The following is a 19,059-nucleotide window of genomic DNA, read 5'->3' as shown; positions in this document are numbered from 1 at the left end:
AACTAACTCTGCTATTTATAGCAGTTAGTTACCTAACTGATTCTAACTACCCAAGGGTAAAAAGGGAAAGTTGGTTATTCTATCCAAACTTTCCTCTTTCTCCTTTTATACACGTTTTTAATCATTGGTCTGGTATTAGCCTTATCAATATCCCCCCTCCCCCTAAACATTCTAACTTGTCCTCAAGTTGGAAACTCGGAAATCTGTTTTGTAGTGTAGCTGCCATTTCCCAAGAGCATTCATGATCAGGTAAATTCTGCCACTTGATCAATACCTCTTCATTACCCCACTCATCTTCTCTTCTGTCTACGATCTTCTCTGGTTCCACTTCCAATTCTAATTCCTCATTCAACATAGGTGGGAGTGGTTGAGAGTGTTGATCAAGTTTAAGAGCCTTCTTCAACAAGGATACATGGAAGACTGGATGGATTTGAGTGCAGAGGTAACTCCAAGTGATAAGCCACAGATCCTACTCTCTTAACTACTTTGTAAGGTCCATAATATCTCGGGGCCAACTTAGCATAAGGTCTAGCAGCTAAAGACTTCATCTTGTATGGCTGCAGCTTGAGGAAAACCTAATCACCAACCTCAAATACTACCAATCTTCTATGCTTATCAGCATACTGCTTCATCAAATTCTAAGCCTTAGCCAAATTATTCTTTAATTCTTCCAAAATGTCATCCCTCTGAATATATAGCCTGTTGACTTCTTCCACCTTAGAAGGGATAGTTCCAGCCTTCAACAATATAGGAGGTTCTCTCCCATACAAGGCCCTAAAAGGGGTCATACCAGCTGAACTATTGTAGCTTGAATTGAACCAAAATTCAGCCCAATGCAACCAATCTACCCAGTGCTTGGGTTTAGGCCCTACAAAACACCTCAAGTAGGTCTCCAAACACCTGTTAGTCACCTCAGTTTGGCCATCAGTCTGAGGATGGTAGGATGTGCTTGATTTTAATTGAGTTCCTGCCATTCTAAAAAGCTCCTTCCAAAATTGACTTCAGAACAAGGGGTCCCTATCAGAGACAATAGTGCTAGGGAACCCATGCAACTTCACCACCTCTCTTACAAACAGAGCAACCACTTACTTTGCTGAATAAGGATGTCCCATAGCAAAAAAATGAGCATATTTGGTTAACCTATCTACCACAACATATACAGTATCTTTACCCTTCACCCTAGGGAGTCCTCCTATGAAGTCCATAAAGATGTCCATCCACATCTGTTGAGGAATAGGTAAAGGCTGAAGCAATCCAACAGGGGCTAAGGTGGAGTACTTATTCCTCTGGCAAGTATCACAACCTTCCACAAACTCCTTGACATCCTTCCTCATACCCTCCCAAAACAAGAAGCTAGAGATCTTGTACGTTCTGAAATACCCTGAGTGTCCACCAATAGGAGTTTCATGACATTCAGATATAATCAAAGGACCCTGTTTGAAGCCTGAGATATCACCAACCTATCTTTGTAGTACAACACCCTTTTCTTGATCTCAAATCCTGGATAAGCAATAAGAGAAATGAGTAGATCCTGCATTATTTTCCTCCACTTAGGATCTCCCTGAACCTCTTGAACCCAATTGTCCATATCTTCATGACTCACTATAGAGATGGCTGAATACATAAGTCTTCTAGATAGAGCATCTGCTGCAGAATTCTCACTACCTGGCTTATATTGAATTTCAAAATCCAAGCCTACCAATTTTATAGCCCATTTGAACTGCTCATCAGTGAACAATTTCTAAACAGTCAAGAATTTTAAACTCCTCTGGTCAATTCTAATAATGAAATGCCTCCCTAGTAGATAGTGCCTCCACTTCTAAATAGCTTGAACTAGAGCCATGAGTTCCCTTTCATATACTGATTTCTGTTGAGCCTTCACTGATAGCCCCTTGCTCCAAAAAAAGCTAGAGGTCTGCCCTCTTGCATTAAGACAGCCCCTAGGCCCATACTAGAAGCATCAGTCTCTACTACAAATTGCTTATTGAAATTGGGGACAGCCAACATGGGAATCTCCATCAAGGCAGCCTTCAACCTCTCAAAAGCAGTGGTGGTATCTTTAGTCCAAATGAATGAGTCCTTCCTAAGAAGATCAGTGAGAGGCTTGGCTAACTTGCCATAGTTCTGAACAAATCTTCTGTAGTATCCAGTGAGCCCTAAGAATCCCGTCAAACCCTTGATATTGACAGGTTGAGGCCAAATTTTCACAGCCTCTATCTTAGAAGTGTCAGCAGCCACCTCTCCTTCAGAAATAATATGGCCTAGATACTCAATGCTACCTTGACTAAAACTACATTTGTTCATATTGGCTTTGAGGCTATTAGTTCCCAACACAGCCAGAATTTCCCCTAGATGTTGGACATGGGCTTCTAGGTCAGGGCTATATACAAGTATATCATAAAAGAAAACCAAGGTAAATTTTCTGAGGTAGGGTTTTAGGACCTCATTCATAAGAGATTGGAAGGTTGAGGGTGCATTGGTCAGCCCAAAAGGCATGACCAAGAACTCATAATGGCCTTCATGGGTTCTAAAAGCAGTCTTGCCTATATCCTCTGGTTTCATCCTTATCTGGTGGTACCCTGACTTCAAGTCAAGCTTAGAAAACACCTTTGCTTCTCCTAATTCATCCATCAACTCTTCAATGAGGGGAATAGGGAATTTATTTGGGATAGTAATTTTGTTGAGAGTTCTGTAATCCACACAAAATCTCCACCCCTGTCCTTCTTTCTTTTACCAATATGATTGGGCTAGAATAAGGGCTTATGCTCGGCCTAATTACTCCAGATTCCAACATCTCTGCCACAAGCCTTTCAATCTCAGATTTCTGATAATATGGACACCTGTAAGGTCTGAGATTAGGTATTTCAGCTCCTTCCTTCAAATGTATAGCATGGTCATGTTGTCTACTAGGAGGAAGTCCCTGCAAATCCTGAAAAATTCCCTCATGTTGCTGCAACACACCTAGTTCTATAGGAACCATCCTCTAAGTCTCAACCTCCCCAGAAATACCATACTGAAGAAGTAAACCCTCCCCTTCCCTCAACAACACTTGCATAAAGGCCCCTAAAGATAATTCTGTCTTGGTCAAAGCAGGATCTCCCACAATGCTTACTAAGGAATCACCCTTCCTCAGAGTCAACCTCATTCTACCTAAATCTGCTCTAACCTCACCCAAACTGGCCAGCCATTCTAACCCCAATACCACATCCACTCCTCTTAAAGCAAATAGATAGAAATCTTGAATTACCTCAATTTGTAGTAGGCATAACAGGAGTTGAGAGGACTTTCCCTTACAAGCTATTTGGTGACCATCACCTACCTCCACCATATAAGATTTAGTATCCTCCACCTTCAACTGCAACTGGTTCACCAATTCCTTTGAAATGAAATTGTGTGATGCCCCACAATCTATCATGATAACCACTGGAATCCCACAGGGATTACTCTTAATCTTCCAAGACTTAGTAGTTGTGAGTCCCTTCATGGAATACAGAGAAAGTTGTAGGGAATCAGAGTGCTCCACCACCTCTGCTTCCACCTCCCCTTCTCCTTCAACCTCCTCTTCATCAGCCATCATCAACACTCAACTGTTTGAATTTGCATCTATGCTCCCTAGAGAAGGGTTCATCACACCTAAAACAAAGGCCCTTCTCTCTCTTTTCCTTCATCTCAGCATTAGTCAATCTCTTGAACTCCCCTAAAGCCTTAGAATTATTAGCTTCTTGATAGGTCCTGGAAGGTGCAACCACACTTCCTATGGAGGATACATCTCTTCTACTACTTTGGGTCGAAGAAGGTTCCACAGTAACCACCCTATTGAAAGAATTGGACCTACTTGAACCAGAAGATCTTGAAAATCCCCAGGGAGGCCTTCTACTCACCACCAAGTTCTTTTGTTCTATAAGTATGGCTTTCTGCATTACCTCTGGTAAAGTTTTAAGTTCATATAGCCTTACTTCTGCCTTAAGCTCCTCCTTGAGTCCATTCAAGAACACCCCCTTTCACAAAATCTTGGTTGAGTCCCCTCAAGGCTCCTACATGCTTCTCAAAATCCTCCACATAAGCTTCTATTCCTCCCTCCTGCTTTAAGGATAGAAGTAACTCAAAAGGGTTTTAAGCCATAGAAGGTTGAAATCCCCTTACCACTGCCAATTTGAACCCTTCCCAGGTAGGTTTTGGGTTGCAACCCTCCCACCACTGATACCAACTCAAAGCTTTTCCCTCTAGAGCAACCAAAGTGGCCCTCATCCTTCGCTATACGAGCTTCACTCAGCTCTATTCTCATTCGCATTTCCTCCCTGTCTTGGCAGAATTCCTCCCTTTCTTGCACCCCACTATCGTTTTCTCTAGCCATGCTTCTTGTAGAGACCATGCGACAAAACCCTAATCAACAGCGGCGTGATGTATTCCTACAGGCACCAGAATGGTACTCTGATACCAGTGATAAACACTGGTATCTATGCTAGTTAAGAAAAGAAAATGAAAGGAAATGTCCCTAAGCCAGAATCAATGGAATTCTTGGCAGGGCTCTAGGTTTTATTGAATTGAGAGAGAAAGAAGAAGAATTACAAAATTAGAGCATACAAGGATCCCTGGATCCCTTTTCCCCACCACTGATTCCTGAATCAGATTGGTTAATCCAGAAACTCCCTTTCCCTCCTAACTGTTATGCTATTAATAGCAGTTAGTTTCCTAACTGATTCTAACTATCCAAGGGTAGAAAGGGAAAGTTGGTTATTCTATCCAAACTTTTCTCTTTCCCCTTTTATACACGTTTTTAATCATTGGTCTGGTATTAGCCTTATCAATGAGAGTAGTGTTCTATTTTTTTAATTTTTAAGTGAACCATCCAATTTACTTCTCGAGTTAATCCGGTTTAAACGGTTTAACACATTCAGACCGGAATTTCCCTGGTTCAAAGCAGTCTAACCCTCATTCAATTAAGACTGTAAACCAAAGTCGTTTTCAAATCCGGTCAGTGGTCAGACTGGTCGGACCGTCTAGTACGGTCTGGTTCTCACAACACTGCTAGAAAGTATCAAATTTAAAATTTATTTATTTTTTTAAAAATAATTCCGATACTCCATGAGCACATATCAATGAAGTATCCAAGTGTTGCCATCAAATACATGTCAGTACACATACGTGAAGAATATTGAACTATTCGTGCTTTATAGCCATTATCCATAAAAACTACATTGTATGGGTAAGTTTTTTACAATTTAAAAGATACACTTTATAACATAATAGTGACAAGTAATAGCTTGAACTTTAATTGTGGACAAGTTTGCCATTCAGTACTCAGTTTTGAAGAAGATGAATAAAAATGAATACAAAATGTACATGAGCTTGTCTGTGGTTTCCATGTGTGAAAGTCAGAAGCCAATAAAGTCAGATACAACAAAGTACATCTTTCTACATTAATACACATTGACATAATGTATAAAAGTTTGTTTTCTCCTTTTCCTATCGAACAGAACACAACACTAATAGATACGCATAAACCAACTAAATACTACAACTGCACCCAAAAAATGGATTCAATCACAATATAATTTCGAGCTATAAAAGGGAAACAAAAAAAGAACATAACAATGAAAGTGTCAATTAGGCAGCTGAAAGTTAAACTACTTGATTATAAAACAACTGCATTTAACTAGAAGACCGGCATTGACAATTAAAATACTGCACATAGATTGGATTGACAATGTATCTTAACGAAGAAGGTATCAGGTCAACAAGCAACATAAAAACTTAAAAACCAAAATGTACACAAAAAAGAAATAAAAGCGGAAGACAGCTTGTCATAATCCTAACTAACACTGCATTGAGGTTAGTTGGGATTATGAATAAATAAATTTTCGACAAACCTGAAAGTGAGAATTATTGAGGCAGCGGGAAATCTGTCTAAAAAGGGGAACCATGCAGCGCTGAAACTCTGCAGCCTGTGTGGCCTCTAGTACTTCCTCAAGTTCTCCAAGGAAGAGAACTTCCTTCTGGCAATTGGTGACAGGCCAGTACTTCAACAAACCCCAAATAACTGTATCCGCCAGCTTGAAATCCTTCTCTACAAACTGAGTAATGCAGTAAGACAATTGCTGATGGTACAAACCAACTGATTTTGGTTTATGCAGAGGCAAAAGTGCCCTTACAAGGAACAACTTATGCTCCTCCTTCATGGGCAAAGCAAACCCATTAATGATGCTACCAAGAATCTCAAGAAGCTCCCCTATACCAGAATGCCTCTCAGTCTCGTAAATAAACCGATAAAATATGTTATTAATCACCTTCCTAATGAAGGGTCTATGGACCATGAATTTCCCATATATACGATGCACTAAGGTTTTCAAATATTCACGCTCTCTAGGGTCCTCAGAATCAAACAAATCAAGCAATTTAAGCACAAATGAGTGATCAATGTACCGTTTTGCAACCTTGGTATCTGTATCCGATGAAACCACATATCTGAGGAGCAATTCATAAACAAGCTGCAAATGTGGCCATGATGGTTCCAAATAAGGCTCCTCCTCATCAGGATCAGTGGCTTCTTGCCCAGTGTTTTCGTGCAATGCCGGAGGTAAACATCGAAAAATGTTAACAGATACCATTCTGATCATTTCCTCCTGGCAATTTTCCGTCATCTTCCCCGAATTTGATTGTATAAATTCAACGAGCTCCATCAAAGCCTGCCGCTTGATCTCTTTCTCCCTAATGTTCTTCAGCGTATCTGAGAAATCCAGAATGTAACAACAAACATGCAATTTTCGAAGAAAAAGGTTCTGTCTATCCGAAACCGGAACATCACGGAACATAGGCAGCGGTTCCATTGGGCCAGAGGGGGGTAAAATCGGCATCGGAGAAGTGGGGCCAATATTTGAATTGGTCCCCACCGATGCCGCGGTCCCCCCTCCAGCTCCCCGGGAGGCGTGATTGACGATCACATTGGCCGCCGCCTGTGAATTACGGGCTGCGGCCGATGGATCATCAGATTTAGAGGGCTTCTTGTGCCCTCCTCCTCCTTTCATGATTTTTTTGAACATTTTTCTTATTCAACACGAACCCTAACCCTAGGGAGAGAAATTTGTGGATTCAGCTTCTACGTTTGGTTCCAGCATAGGGGAATTAATTATTGAAAAGGAGTGATGCTAATCATGAAAGGTTTGTTATTTCGCGATGGAAATGGAAGGGAAAGGGATCTGGAAGTGAAACGCGAAAATAAGAGAGAAAGAGGAAGGAAACGGTGCGTTTTGAAGGTGATAGAGAGAGATTGAGGAAGCTATGGATTAGAAGTGGGAGTTATCGGAGTGGGGTCATCGGAATGCCGGAAAATTGATCGATCGGAGATGAGTTCCGGCGATCAAAAGAAGGAATGGTTGACGGATACAGAAAAGAGATAGTGAAGATAATTAAGAGATTCGAGAGGGAATGATTTTAGATTACAATGATAAAGTTTTGTGGACTAATTTGAATATTTAACAGATTTTTTAATAATTTTTAAGGGTTTGAATGTCTTTTGCCAAGGATTTGAAAGAATTTATTATTCTCTGGATACTTATTTCAAGAATAGATTAATTTTAGTCCTATTTGATTATATGGGATTTTCAGATAAGGGTAAGACGGGTGCCCACCAACATTATTAAAGTAAGAATGATAACTAAATATCATTATGCATTGATTCTTGCGGTCCATATGTTGTGTTCTTTTTGCTTCAATAAGCACATATATGTTTACACTAGGAGAAGAAACATGTTGGATTAGATTTTGCCTCGAACAAATCCAGTCTATATAATATATAGAAGTCTGGGTTTGACCTATTAGGCTGTTTAATTTTTTTTAAAACCTAAGTTTGATCTGTTTAAAAGTCTGACCTATCCTATTAGTTTGTTTAAAAGTCTGACATGACATGTTAGTCTGTTTAAATGTATACTATATAATATTAAATAGATCATCATGTCTACATTTAAATAGACTAATATTTTTACTTTTAATTAGACTCTCCCAACCATAAATATTTTTGTACTAAAATTATATATATATATATAATATTACTTATATTAAAATTGTGTAACATGAACATATTATAAAATATAACTATATAGACTGACATGTCAGGCTTAATATGCCTTTTAGATGGTCTCAAACATGATATGTTAAAGTAAATAGGCTTTTCAAAATGTCTGAGCCTAATATGTTTACGAGAGAATTCTGGTTTGACCTATTATAGGCTAGGTAATAGACATCTGATAGGCAGTCTGACATGTTTCCACCTTTAGTTTACACATAGAGTAATGTTATATCCTCTTGCTAATTCTTCCATCCACAAAATTATAACACATATCACTTGTAAATCAATCATCAACAAATAAAGTATCATATTTTGATATATATCACTTTATATTGGTAAGAGATAAGTAGGAGGATTTAGTATGAATATATATTATTTTTGTTACACATATACTAGCCAATTTACCAAACATGATCTATGGGAGATGCATGTACAAATAGATAGTGTTGGAGAGCACATTAGTCTATGTGTGCTGCAAACATTAGCGTGATAATTAAAATAAAAACACAACTTTTTGAATATGGGATTTAAAAAATAAAAAGAAGCAGTAGGATATTTGGTTAATATAATACAAATTTTAATCTGGTTCACAGTTCATATAGCAATTTGTTTCAATAGCTCTACTTGAAAAGTATTAATTATTGATTGAATAGTGATATAAGATTGTTTTTTTCTTTTAATTATATATAACTTGTATACATAATTAGGGTGTCTGACATTTCATATCCTATTTACAAATAAGTGTTTCTATATCCATCCTAAACTAGGTGGTGTTGCATGAGGCCCAAATTGTGAGTGTTATGTATAGATTTAATCATATAAATTGTCTGGTCATATTGGATGACGCAATAATGTCTTTCTCTCTCTTTCAAACACATACATATATACACATGTTATAATTAATAAATACATATGAATTCTTAATTAATTATGGATGAAAATAAGTAAATAACACATATTAATATTATGTTTTACATAATACATACATATTAAAATAGAAGTAATAAGTTTAAGTCTTATAAAATTAGAATTATAAATCAAAATTATTAAATCAAAATACATTTATCTCTATAAAGATTATATATTTTAATACATATAAGTGTCATTATCTTCATCAGATACTAAATTGACATTGTCGATTAGAAATATAATTTAAGTGTAATTATCTACATTTTCTTGAGGAAAAAAAGTCTAAATCAAGCTCTTCATGAATAGTACATCCCTTTCTTCAAGAATACCTAAAAATTAGAATGTGCATTAGTTTAATTTGTACATCACTTACATAGTTGTTGCACTTTATAATATGGTTAAAACAAACATCCATTATCCTTTGTTAAATCAAGTATTGGATTTTACCACTCACAATAAAGCATTTTTCTATTTCATCTTAATTAAGCAATGAAATTTCTTATTTTTCTTCTCTAACCCAAAACTCAACGTTTTCAATATTCTCATAGTCAATATGATCTAGTGTTCTTCTTTTATTAATGGTCCTATAAAAAAATAAATATGATATATCAATACAAAACAGAAGTTAGCTAGCAAACATCGACAATTAAGTTAAAATGAAAATTTATTAAAAAACAAACCTATTTTTAAGCCTAAGTTATAATGCATATATACTAGAACATTCAATCTTTTGTGTCCAACTTATTCCTCTTATTTGTGTGTATTCTTTCAAATATACTAAATTTCTTTGACAATTAGTTGTTTGACTCAAAATTTAAATAACTAATTGGTATATTATATGAATACTGAATCCACATTGTGACTACCATTGATCTAAAAACATCACATAAACATTTAGTACACCATTATAGTATTACACTTTTACACAATAGTTCAATAAATTGAAAAAAAAAAAAATCTTACATGGACGCAAGTGTCTAACTATTTCAATTGTCGTGTATTGCCAAAACTCTCAATTTTATCATAATAGATACAATCATGATTATTGTTTGTATGATGGTTGTGACATGGCAAATAGTCAAAGGTTGCCTATATGATTGACATACATAGTTTTGATGAAGACAATGACTTAAATGGAAGCTTGAAGATATGAACATCACAACAAACAACATGCCAAAGACTCGAGGTCAACATCGTATACTTAGGAGTATTTTAATATTCTAGAAGTCCTAAGATGATTGTCTAGTTTTGAGTCTAGGTTAGGTAAACCTTGGGTGGAAGTCTCACAAGAGGTTAAAATGAATCCATATAGAATGAGGTATTACATCCAAACATATATGATAATAGGATCATGCATAAGCATTAAGCATACATGGTTTTGTGCATAAGAGTATCATATATTTCAAAATCATTAATTACATGTTCATACATCATATAGAAAGTTTACCATGCATTAATGAAAAACATTTTCATAAATATTAATTGATTATAATGATTAATAATCGATTATGTATGTGAGAATATGTTAATCGATTAAGGATTGGTGTAATCGATTAAAAGAGTTATAATGACTAACTTTCTAGGATTTCTGGCTTATTAATCGATTAAAGAAATTGATTATCGATTAAGCCTTAACAATTTTGCATAAACACATTAGTCGATTAAGCTACTAGATAATTGATTAAGGTCAGGTAAAATCAGTTTCATATAAAAGTTGTATTTTTTCAACCCATGTGCATAACAATTCATTAGGAAAAAGAAAACCAAGATTCAAAGTTCATAAATTTCATATAATCTTACTTATTCTTTGAGTGAAAGAAAGAGTAAAATCTTGCATTGTTTTCTTGAGAGAAAAGAGAGAAAAACTTTTTCTAAAGAGTGCTTTAGTTTTCATACATTGAAAAACCATTGCATTACATCACATTTAGTTTTAGGCTTCTCGTGAGAGTTTTGTAGAGGTTTTTAGAGCTGAGTTCAGAGTTGCTATCCGCACATTAAGTGTGCATTGATAACTCGGCAAATATTTTGAAAAACAAGGATTATTTCTCTTGGTGTGTTAGTATCATAGGGAAAAGAGAATTTGTATCTTCAGGAGGGCAAGAAGTCTTGGATAGAGCAAAACATCGGCTGAGGCCAGAATCGCGAAAGGTATAGGTATCCGAGTAGGTGAGTTGAGAGGTCAAACCGAGAGAGTAGTCTCAATGGAATCAAGAAGGAATTTTTTGCTAGGTGTATTGGAAGTGTGATTGTATAAAAGGATTATTTTCCAATAGTGAATAAATTCTCCCAAGATCATAAGGGGATGTTTGGATGAAGTTTTCAAGTGGACCCGCAAACGAATTAGGATAAAATCCTCGAGCATACTTCTTTCCCTATCTCTTTTACATTTAAGTCTTTATTGATTTCTTAATTGTTTGATTTCTATGATTGTGCTTATTGTTAATAATCTATGTTAAAATCAAGAATCAAATTCGGGCAATAAAGATTGTTAATCACCAATATTTGTTTTACAAGAAATCTATTTTTCAAGAATAATAAGATACAATATAATCGATTAAATTGGTTAATAATCAATTAAGAAGAGTTGTGTATAATCGATTAACGTAACTCATAATCGATTAACATCAGTAAGTTTCTGTTTTGCACATTTGTCGGAAAAGTGGGACTAGTGATTCACTTCACCTATTCATCTTCCTCTCTAGGTTGATTTACCTTACTAGTATCCAACAAGTGGTATCAGAGCTAGTACAAATGTGGTAGATTGACCGCTTTATTCGTTAATCCTAGGGATATTCACTATGGGTTCCACTAACCCTTTCGACAGGATGACACATCCATCAATATATTTTGTGAGAAGCATGAGATCCTTGATGAGCAATATATTACACATTATTCATAATCTTAATATAACATGATTGATGATTCTTGGTGCCTAATTAACTTTATTTCACATGGTTTAGTGTTTTAGACTTCATCAGATTAATATTCCTAAAATGAGTTAATTTGAGAATGTTTGGCCTAATTCAATCTATTATCATTTTCAAATCATATTTGGTACCAATGACATTTTGGGCATTATGGAAGTGGAAGATATGTGTTGAAGTGAAGATTGAATTTTTATTTTAGGAGTTTTAATTTGTAAATTTGGTTTTAGTTTTGGGTCCATGTTTGAAGCCCATTTTTGTTTTATGTGTTTTGGAGTGGGGAATCCGAATTTAACCCCTCCAAAACTAAAACCAAATTTACACTCAAAACACTTCATGAAAACAAACACAACTATAGGTTTGACAAGCCTCTAACATCAACATCATAAGCACATGCACATAAAGATCAAAAGGACTTTTCAAGGTTGTAATGAGGCCAAGGACAAGATAGGATAACTATGGTATATTTAGCTAAAACCAAATAGAATAGAGGAGCAACGAGGAATAAGTAAAAAGTAAGTAAAAATCAACTCCAACATAAGACCAAATCTCTAATTCCAATCCTCTTTGCCTTACTCAACCTTTTTTTCACTTTTGTTTCTCTTTTTGTTGTTTTTCTTTTTTATTTTGTTTTTTATGAACACTTATGTACATGTTTGTATCAACCATCATTAAGACATAACCAAGAATCCACAAGATTTGAAGAACAATGAACCCTTTCTTACTTAATACCTATTCCCAAAACAATTCCAAAGCTCCAAAATTCCCTAAGGTTAGGACAATCATGTGTTTTCACTTATAAGCTTGTAATGAGCTAAATAACAAGGAAGGAGGTAAAAAGGCTCAAAGGGGCTATCACTGGATAAATTCATTCAAGGTAGGCTTATATGACTAAGTGGCTTATTCAAAAGAAAGGCATAAATCACTTCAATATGTGCATGTGAATATGAAGTATCAACAAGAAACAAGTCAAGTTCTAGAGTGTAAGTAATCAAGAGTGCAGTCACACATGAAAGAATATTAGATGGCATATAGCAATCCATCCACAGTTAAGGCTCAAATTCTCACAAGGGACAAGTCTATTACAATTGTTTCAACCTCTCAGTTCTCAAAAGCAACTTGACACACAAAAATGCATGGATTCACACCACAAGAGATCATGACTTAAGTGAAAGAAAGCATGAGATAAAATGCCTAAACCTAAGCAAAACCTAAAAATCAAAGAAAAACGTGCGTCAACCTAACCTACGACCTACAATAGTCTCCCCCACACTTAAACTACACACTGTCTCAATGTAGCACAATCAGAATATCCAGACATACATACCAATCAATTGAATTGGCCAAGTGCAATAAAAAGTAGAGAAGGAGAGAAAGAAAAACTCCCTGATTCATGGAGGGAGGAAAGTAGGTTCAACCAATGAGTCCTCCTCCACAATTTCATCCACTAAGGAAGGATTTGTGAGGAAGAACTTGAGTCGATGCCCATTAACCTTGAAGCTCTTATCTGTGGATTTACTTTTGATTTCTATAGAACCTTAAGGAAACACATTAGTAACAACAAAAGGACCAATCCACCTATAATGAAGCTTACCACTCAGGAGTCTAAGCCTAGAGTTGTACAACAACTCTTTTTGGCCAACCAAAAATTACTTTCTAGAAATGAAGTTATCATGGAATCTTTTGGTCTTCTCTTTATAGAACTTAGAGTTCTCATAGGCTTCTAAGCAGATTTCGTCGAGTTCATTCAATTAGAGATTTCTTTCTTCACCAACTTGATCAAGAGCCAAGTACAAGTTTTCACAGCCCAATATCCACAATGCTCTATCTCTATAGGAAGATGACATGCTTTACCAAAGACAACCCGATAAGGGGACATCCCTATGGGTGCCTTGTTAGCAGTTCTATGTGCCCAAAGAACATCCTCAAGTCTGTTGCTCCAATCCTATCTATTAGTCAGTACCATCTTCTCCAAAATCCTCTTTATCTCTCTGTTTGAAATCTCAGCTTTCCCATTATATTGAGGGTGGTAAGGTGTGGAGACTCTATGAAAAACTCCATATTTCTTGAGCATAACTTGCATGGATCTATTGCAGAAGTGGGTGCCTTGGTCACTAACAATGGCTCTGGGTATGCCAAACCTACAAACAATGTGAGACCTAACAAAATCCATAACAACTCGAGCATCATTAGTTTTGGCGGTCTTAGCTTCTACCCATTTAGAAACATAATCAACCGCAAGCAGAATATAATAAAAGCCAAAAGAAACATGAAAGAGACCCATTAAATCAATACCTCAGACATCAAACACCTCACAAAATAAGATAGGTTGTTGAGGCATCTTTTGTCTCCATAGAAGAGTACCAAATGCTCTTTGACACTACTCACAAGTGCTACAAATCCTCCATATATCTTCAAAGATGGTGGACCAATAAAATTCAGAGTCCAGCACATTTCGTGCTGTCTTTTGGGTACCAAGATGGACACCCACTATAGATGAATGGCAAAACTGAAAGACTGACTCAATCTCATGATCTGGAATGCATCTTCTAGTCACCTGGTCAGTACACAATCTCTAAAAATAGGGATCATCCCAAACATAATATTTAGCATCACTCTTAAGTTTGTCGTTTTGAGCACTAGGAGCAAGTGAAGGAAAAACAGATGCAACCAAATAATTAACAATGTTAGCAAACCAAGGGGTGGGGAAAGAAACAGAAATATTCAAAAGATGTTGATCAGGAAAATCATATCTGATAGGAATCATATCAACAACTGCCACAATCCCGCTCAAGTGGTCAGCCACCAAATTTTGTGCTCCACTCTTATCCCGGATATCCAAATCAAACTCTTGGACCAATAGCATCCATCTAACCAGCCTTGGTTTGGAATCGGCTTTCTTCAACAGGAACTTCAGAGCTATATGGTCAATGAAAACAACAATTCTAGAACCAAGCAAATAAGACCTAAACTTATTCAGAGCAAATACAATAACTAAAAGCTCTTTTTCAGTTGTAGTGTAATTTGCTTGTGCAACATCTAAAGTTCTAAAAGCATAATAAATTACCCTAGACAGTTTGTCCACTTTTTGAGCATGGAAAACCTCCAATGCATAATTAGAAGCATCACACATCAACTCAAAAGGGACTATCCAATCAGGTGCCTAGATAGTAGGAGTGGTGGTCAAGGCTGTCTTGAGGAAATCAAATGCCTCCATACATCTCTCATCAAAATCAAAGACCACCTCCTTTTGCAACAGGTTGGATAGTGGAAGAGCCTTCTTGCTAAAATCTTTAATGAACTTGTGATAGAAACCTGCATGACCAAGAAAAGAACGAACCTCTCGCACATAAGAGGGGTAAGGCAATTGTGAAATAACATATATCTTGGTAGCATCTACCCCAATTCCCTTATTTGAGATCACATGCCCCAAAACTATGCCTTGCTCTACCATGAAATGACATTTTTTGTAATTCAGAACAAGGTTAGTTTCGATGCATTTATGCAGAACTCTATGTAGACGATCTAAATACACATCAAATGAGAATCCATAAACAATGAAATCAATCATAAACACCTCTATGCAACTCTTTAAGAATCACTAAAAATGCTCACCATACACCATTAGAATGTACCAGGGGCGTTGCATGGGCCAAAAGGCATCCTCCAATAGGCAAAAGTGACAAAGGGGCAGGTGAATGTGGTTTTCTCATGATCCTCAGGAGCAATATGAATATGGAAGTACCTAGAAAAACCATCAAGAAAACAGTAATGAGATTTACCTGCTAAGCGCTCAAGCATCTAATCAATAAATGCCAAAGGAAAGTGATCGTTTCTTGTTGCTTGATTGAGCCTCCTATAATCAATGCAGACTCTCCAAATGTTCTACATTATCGTAGGAATCAGCTCATCTCTCCCATTTCTCACCACTGGAATTCCTGTCTTCTTTGGAACCTCTTTCTTCACAACCTCAAGGATGACTAGATTGAGTCTCCTTTGTGGTTGCCTCACTGATTTCATTCCATCTTCCAAGAGTATCCTATGCATGCACATGGATGGGCTAATATTAGGAATATCAGCTAAGGTCCAATCAATTGCATTCTTGTGCTTCTTCAGCACTAGAAACAACTTCACCTTTTGATCAACATCAAGGGAGGTGGAAACAATAACATGAAGTTTCTCATCATCCTCTAAGTAAACATACTTGAGGTTTTCAGGCAAAGGTTTAAGCTCTAATACAGGTGCCTACAAAACAGATTGAACCAAAGTAGCAGACATAGACTCTACAACCTGCACCTAAACAAGTAAATCATATTGGTGTATGATATATGCAACTCTTGGGTTAATGTAATCTGATTCTACAACATTTGGATCAACAAATATATGCAGAAACTCATCAATACAAGAATTACACATTTCAGAATCAGTGCATGTATGACAAATGTATGAGTCTATCAATGACATAGAATGAAAATCATTAAGAAAATCAGAGATATACTCATTAGTTAACTCATCAAGTAAATCAATACGAAACACAGAATGATCCTCAGATAGATGCTTCATGGCATCAAAAATATTAAATCGGGCCACAATATCATGAAACTCCATAGATAATGTTTTAGCATGGACATCTATCTTGGTTCGAGCTGTTCTAAAAAATGGTCTCCCCAAAATAATAGGAATTGTGTTACGGGAGGATCTCTCTTCCATATCGAGAATATAAAAATCAGCAGGAAAAATAAGTTCACCAACCCAAACCTAGACATCCTTTACCAAACCAGTAGGGTAGGCATTACTCATGTTTGCTAATTGAATCACTATCCTAGTCAGTTGCATAAGTCCAAGTGAAAGAGACATGAGAACAAACATAGGCATAACATTAATCGAAGCTCCTAGATCTAGCATGGCATTCTAAAATTTGCTATTACATATTATGCAAGGTACAACAAATGTACCTGGGTCCTTACACTTTCAAGAATGTGAGGAACATGTTTACCTATTAGTGCAGAAACATTTCTGCCTGAGATGATCCTCTCATTGCCTTTGAGTCTGCTCTTATGATTGCACAACTCCTTTAGAAATTTTGCATATCTTGGAATTTACTTGATGGCATCAAGTAAATGTATGTTCACCTCTACCTTTCTAACTGTGTCCAAGATCTCTTTGTCTACCTCTTCCATCTTCTTACTTGTAATGGCTCTTGGAGGAAATGGAAGAGGAAATGGAAGAGGAATGGAAGATGGTTGTGCATCACTTTTGGAAGGTTCACTAGCATGAATTTCTTCACTAGTGCTCCCAGTCTCTTGTAAATCCGGTTGCTTCATCTTTGATGCAGCTAGATCAACTTCAATATGTTTTCAGACCTTAGAGTGATGTCACTCACATTCTTCGGGTTGACGAAAGTCTGATAAGGAAACATAATAGAATTCTGAAAGTGCAATGTGTTTAATGAAGTAACCATCTGTCCCATCTAGGTGGTCAAATTCTGAATGGAAGACTCTTGTCTCTGAATGAAAGACTCTTGTTTCTGAATGGAAGCTCTGGTCTCCTGCTGGAATTGCATAGTCTGAAATTTCATTTGCCTCACCAATTCTTCTAATGTAGGTTCACTAAGTGCAGGAGCAGGATTACTATTCACTTGTTGTTGCCTCTGTTGTTGGATTGGATGAGGCACATATGGTCTATTTTGTGCAACATTATTGTTTTGAAATGGTGGCCCTAGATGAAGTTGTAATGGATCAGACCATCTAAGATTCGGATGATTCCTCCAACCAGGATTGGATCTGCTTTATGAAGGATCATAATTCTGTTGTTGTTGTTGAGGTATGTTGTTGTAAATATTTGTAGCATAGGCATCATGGTAGTCACCAATTTTGAGCTCCAAAAGATAAATGCAAATATCAACATAATGGTCAGTTGTGGTGCAAATGCCATAAACTCGGGCGATGATAAGTGCCAAAAGTATACACTTTTCACCATCATTTTATGGCACTTATCCTAAGCAAATTGTAGAAAACCAACTTAAACTAACACTTTTTAGGTGAATTTTGCATGATTAAATAAATTGGTTCTTTTTTTAATTCTTGTCCAAGTTTTCTTTGAGTTTTGTAGGAAATTGAATATTAAAGAATAAATTCAAAGATGGATAAGAATTCAAGATAAAATTCAAGGCAAAAGCTCAAAATGAATTGCTAAAAGTAATCAAGTTAAAGCATGGCATGCTATGTGCTTAATTTGGTTACTTAGCCTTGAAGAAAGGCAGCTTACTTCGTATTGAAGAAACCTATGTTAAGGTAGGCAAGGCACCTTGAAAATATCAAATGCTTACCTTAACTTAAAGAAAACAACCCAAAAGTGCCAATCAACCAACAAAAATCAAGTAATAAACCAATGGAAAAAAGGTTGCTTCACCATGAAGAAATCAAGCACAAAGTTGTCCAGCCAAGCCAAGCACCAGGCCAAGTCAGCCAGGCACCAAACACTAGGCCAAGTCAGCCAGGCACCAAGCACCAGGCCAGCTCAGCCAGACACCAAGCACCAGGCTAGGTCAGCCAGGCACCAAGCACTAGGCCAGGTTAGCCAGCACCAAGCACCAGGCCAGGCCAGCTAAGCTGCTGAAACAAGCAGCTGAGCGTGGAACCAGTCAGCTGAGCGGCAGAAACATGCAGCTGAGCGGGGAACCAGGTCAGCCAAGCTGCTGAAACAGGCAGCTTAGCGGGGAAACATAGCTGAGCGGGGAAACAGGTGGGCTAAGCGGCTGACGCACCAGAAAAGTGATTTTTTGGTCAAATCATGGAACATATTACTTTTTCTTTGCTTAAAGTCAAGGAAGATGACCTCATGGATGACATAAGGCTATGACAAGAAGGAGGAGGTGTCACCATGCATGTAACCTAGCCCACCATAGGGGTCAAGTAGGGGCCAAAGTGGCTCTTCATAGGGGCCAAAGGTGAGCAACTTAGCTGCCAAACAACGCAACTGAATATCCAACACTTTGGCCTATAAAAAGGCACGAAATTCTCATTTGTAAAACATTGTACGTTCATTCTAAATTCTTCATAGTTGATTCCTTTTCTTTTCCTTTCATTTTAGGTAGCTTTTAGGCTAGTTTTAGAGTAGTTTTTCATGTAATTCAAGTGGAGAAAAGGAGAAGGCATATGA

General features: G+C 36.9%; 1 protein-coding gene across 1 annotated transcript in view; it reads right to left on the bottom strand.

Annotated features, from left to right (window-relative positions):
- Positions 1 to 7,456, bottom strand: part of LOC109336020 (serine/threonine protein phosphatase 2A 57 kDa regulatory subunit B' beta isoform-like) — an 11,013-nt gene extending 3,557 nt beyond the window's left edge. The window contains exon 1 of the mRNA XM_019572350.1: positions 5,871 to 7,456. Coding sequence (XP_019427895.1) covers positions 5,871 to 7,040 — 1,170 coding nt within the window. The 5' untranslated portion in view covers positions 7,041 to 7,456. The remainder of the gene's footprint in view (positions 1 to 5,870) is intronic.

This window comes from Lupinus angustifolius, chromosome LG20 (genome assembly GCF_001865875.1).
Source record: "Lupinus angustifolius cultivar Tanjil chromosome LG20, LupAngTanjil_v1.0, whole genome shotgun sequence".
Lineage (NCBI taxonomy): Eukaryota > Viridiplantae > Streptophyta > Magnoliopsida > Fabales > Fabaceae > Lupinus > Lupinus angustifolius.
The sequence above is the reverse complement of the archived record's forward strand: the minus strand, read 5'-3'. Positions and strand labels throughout refer to the sequence as shown.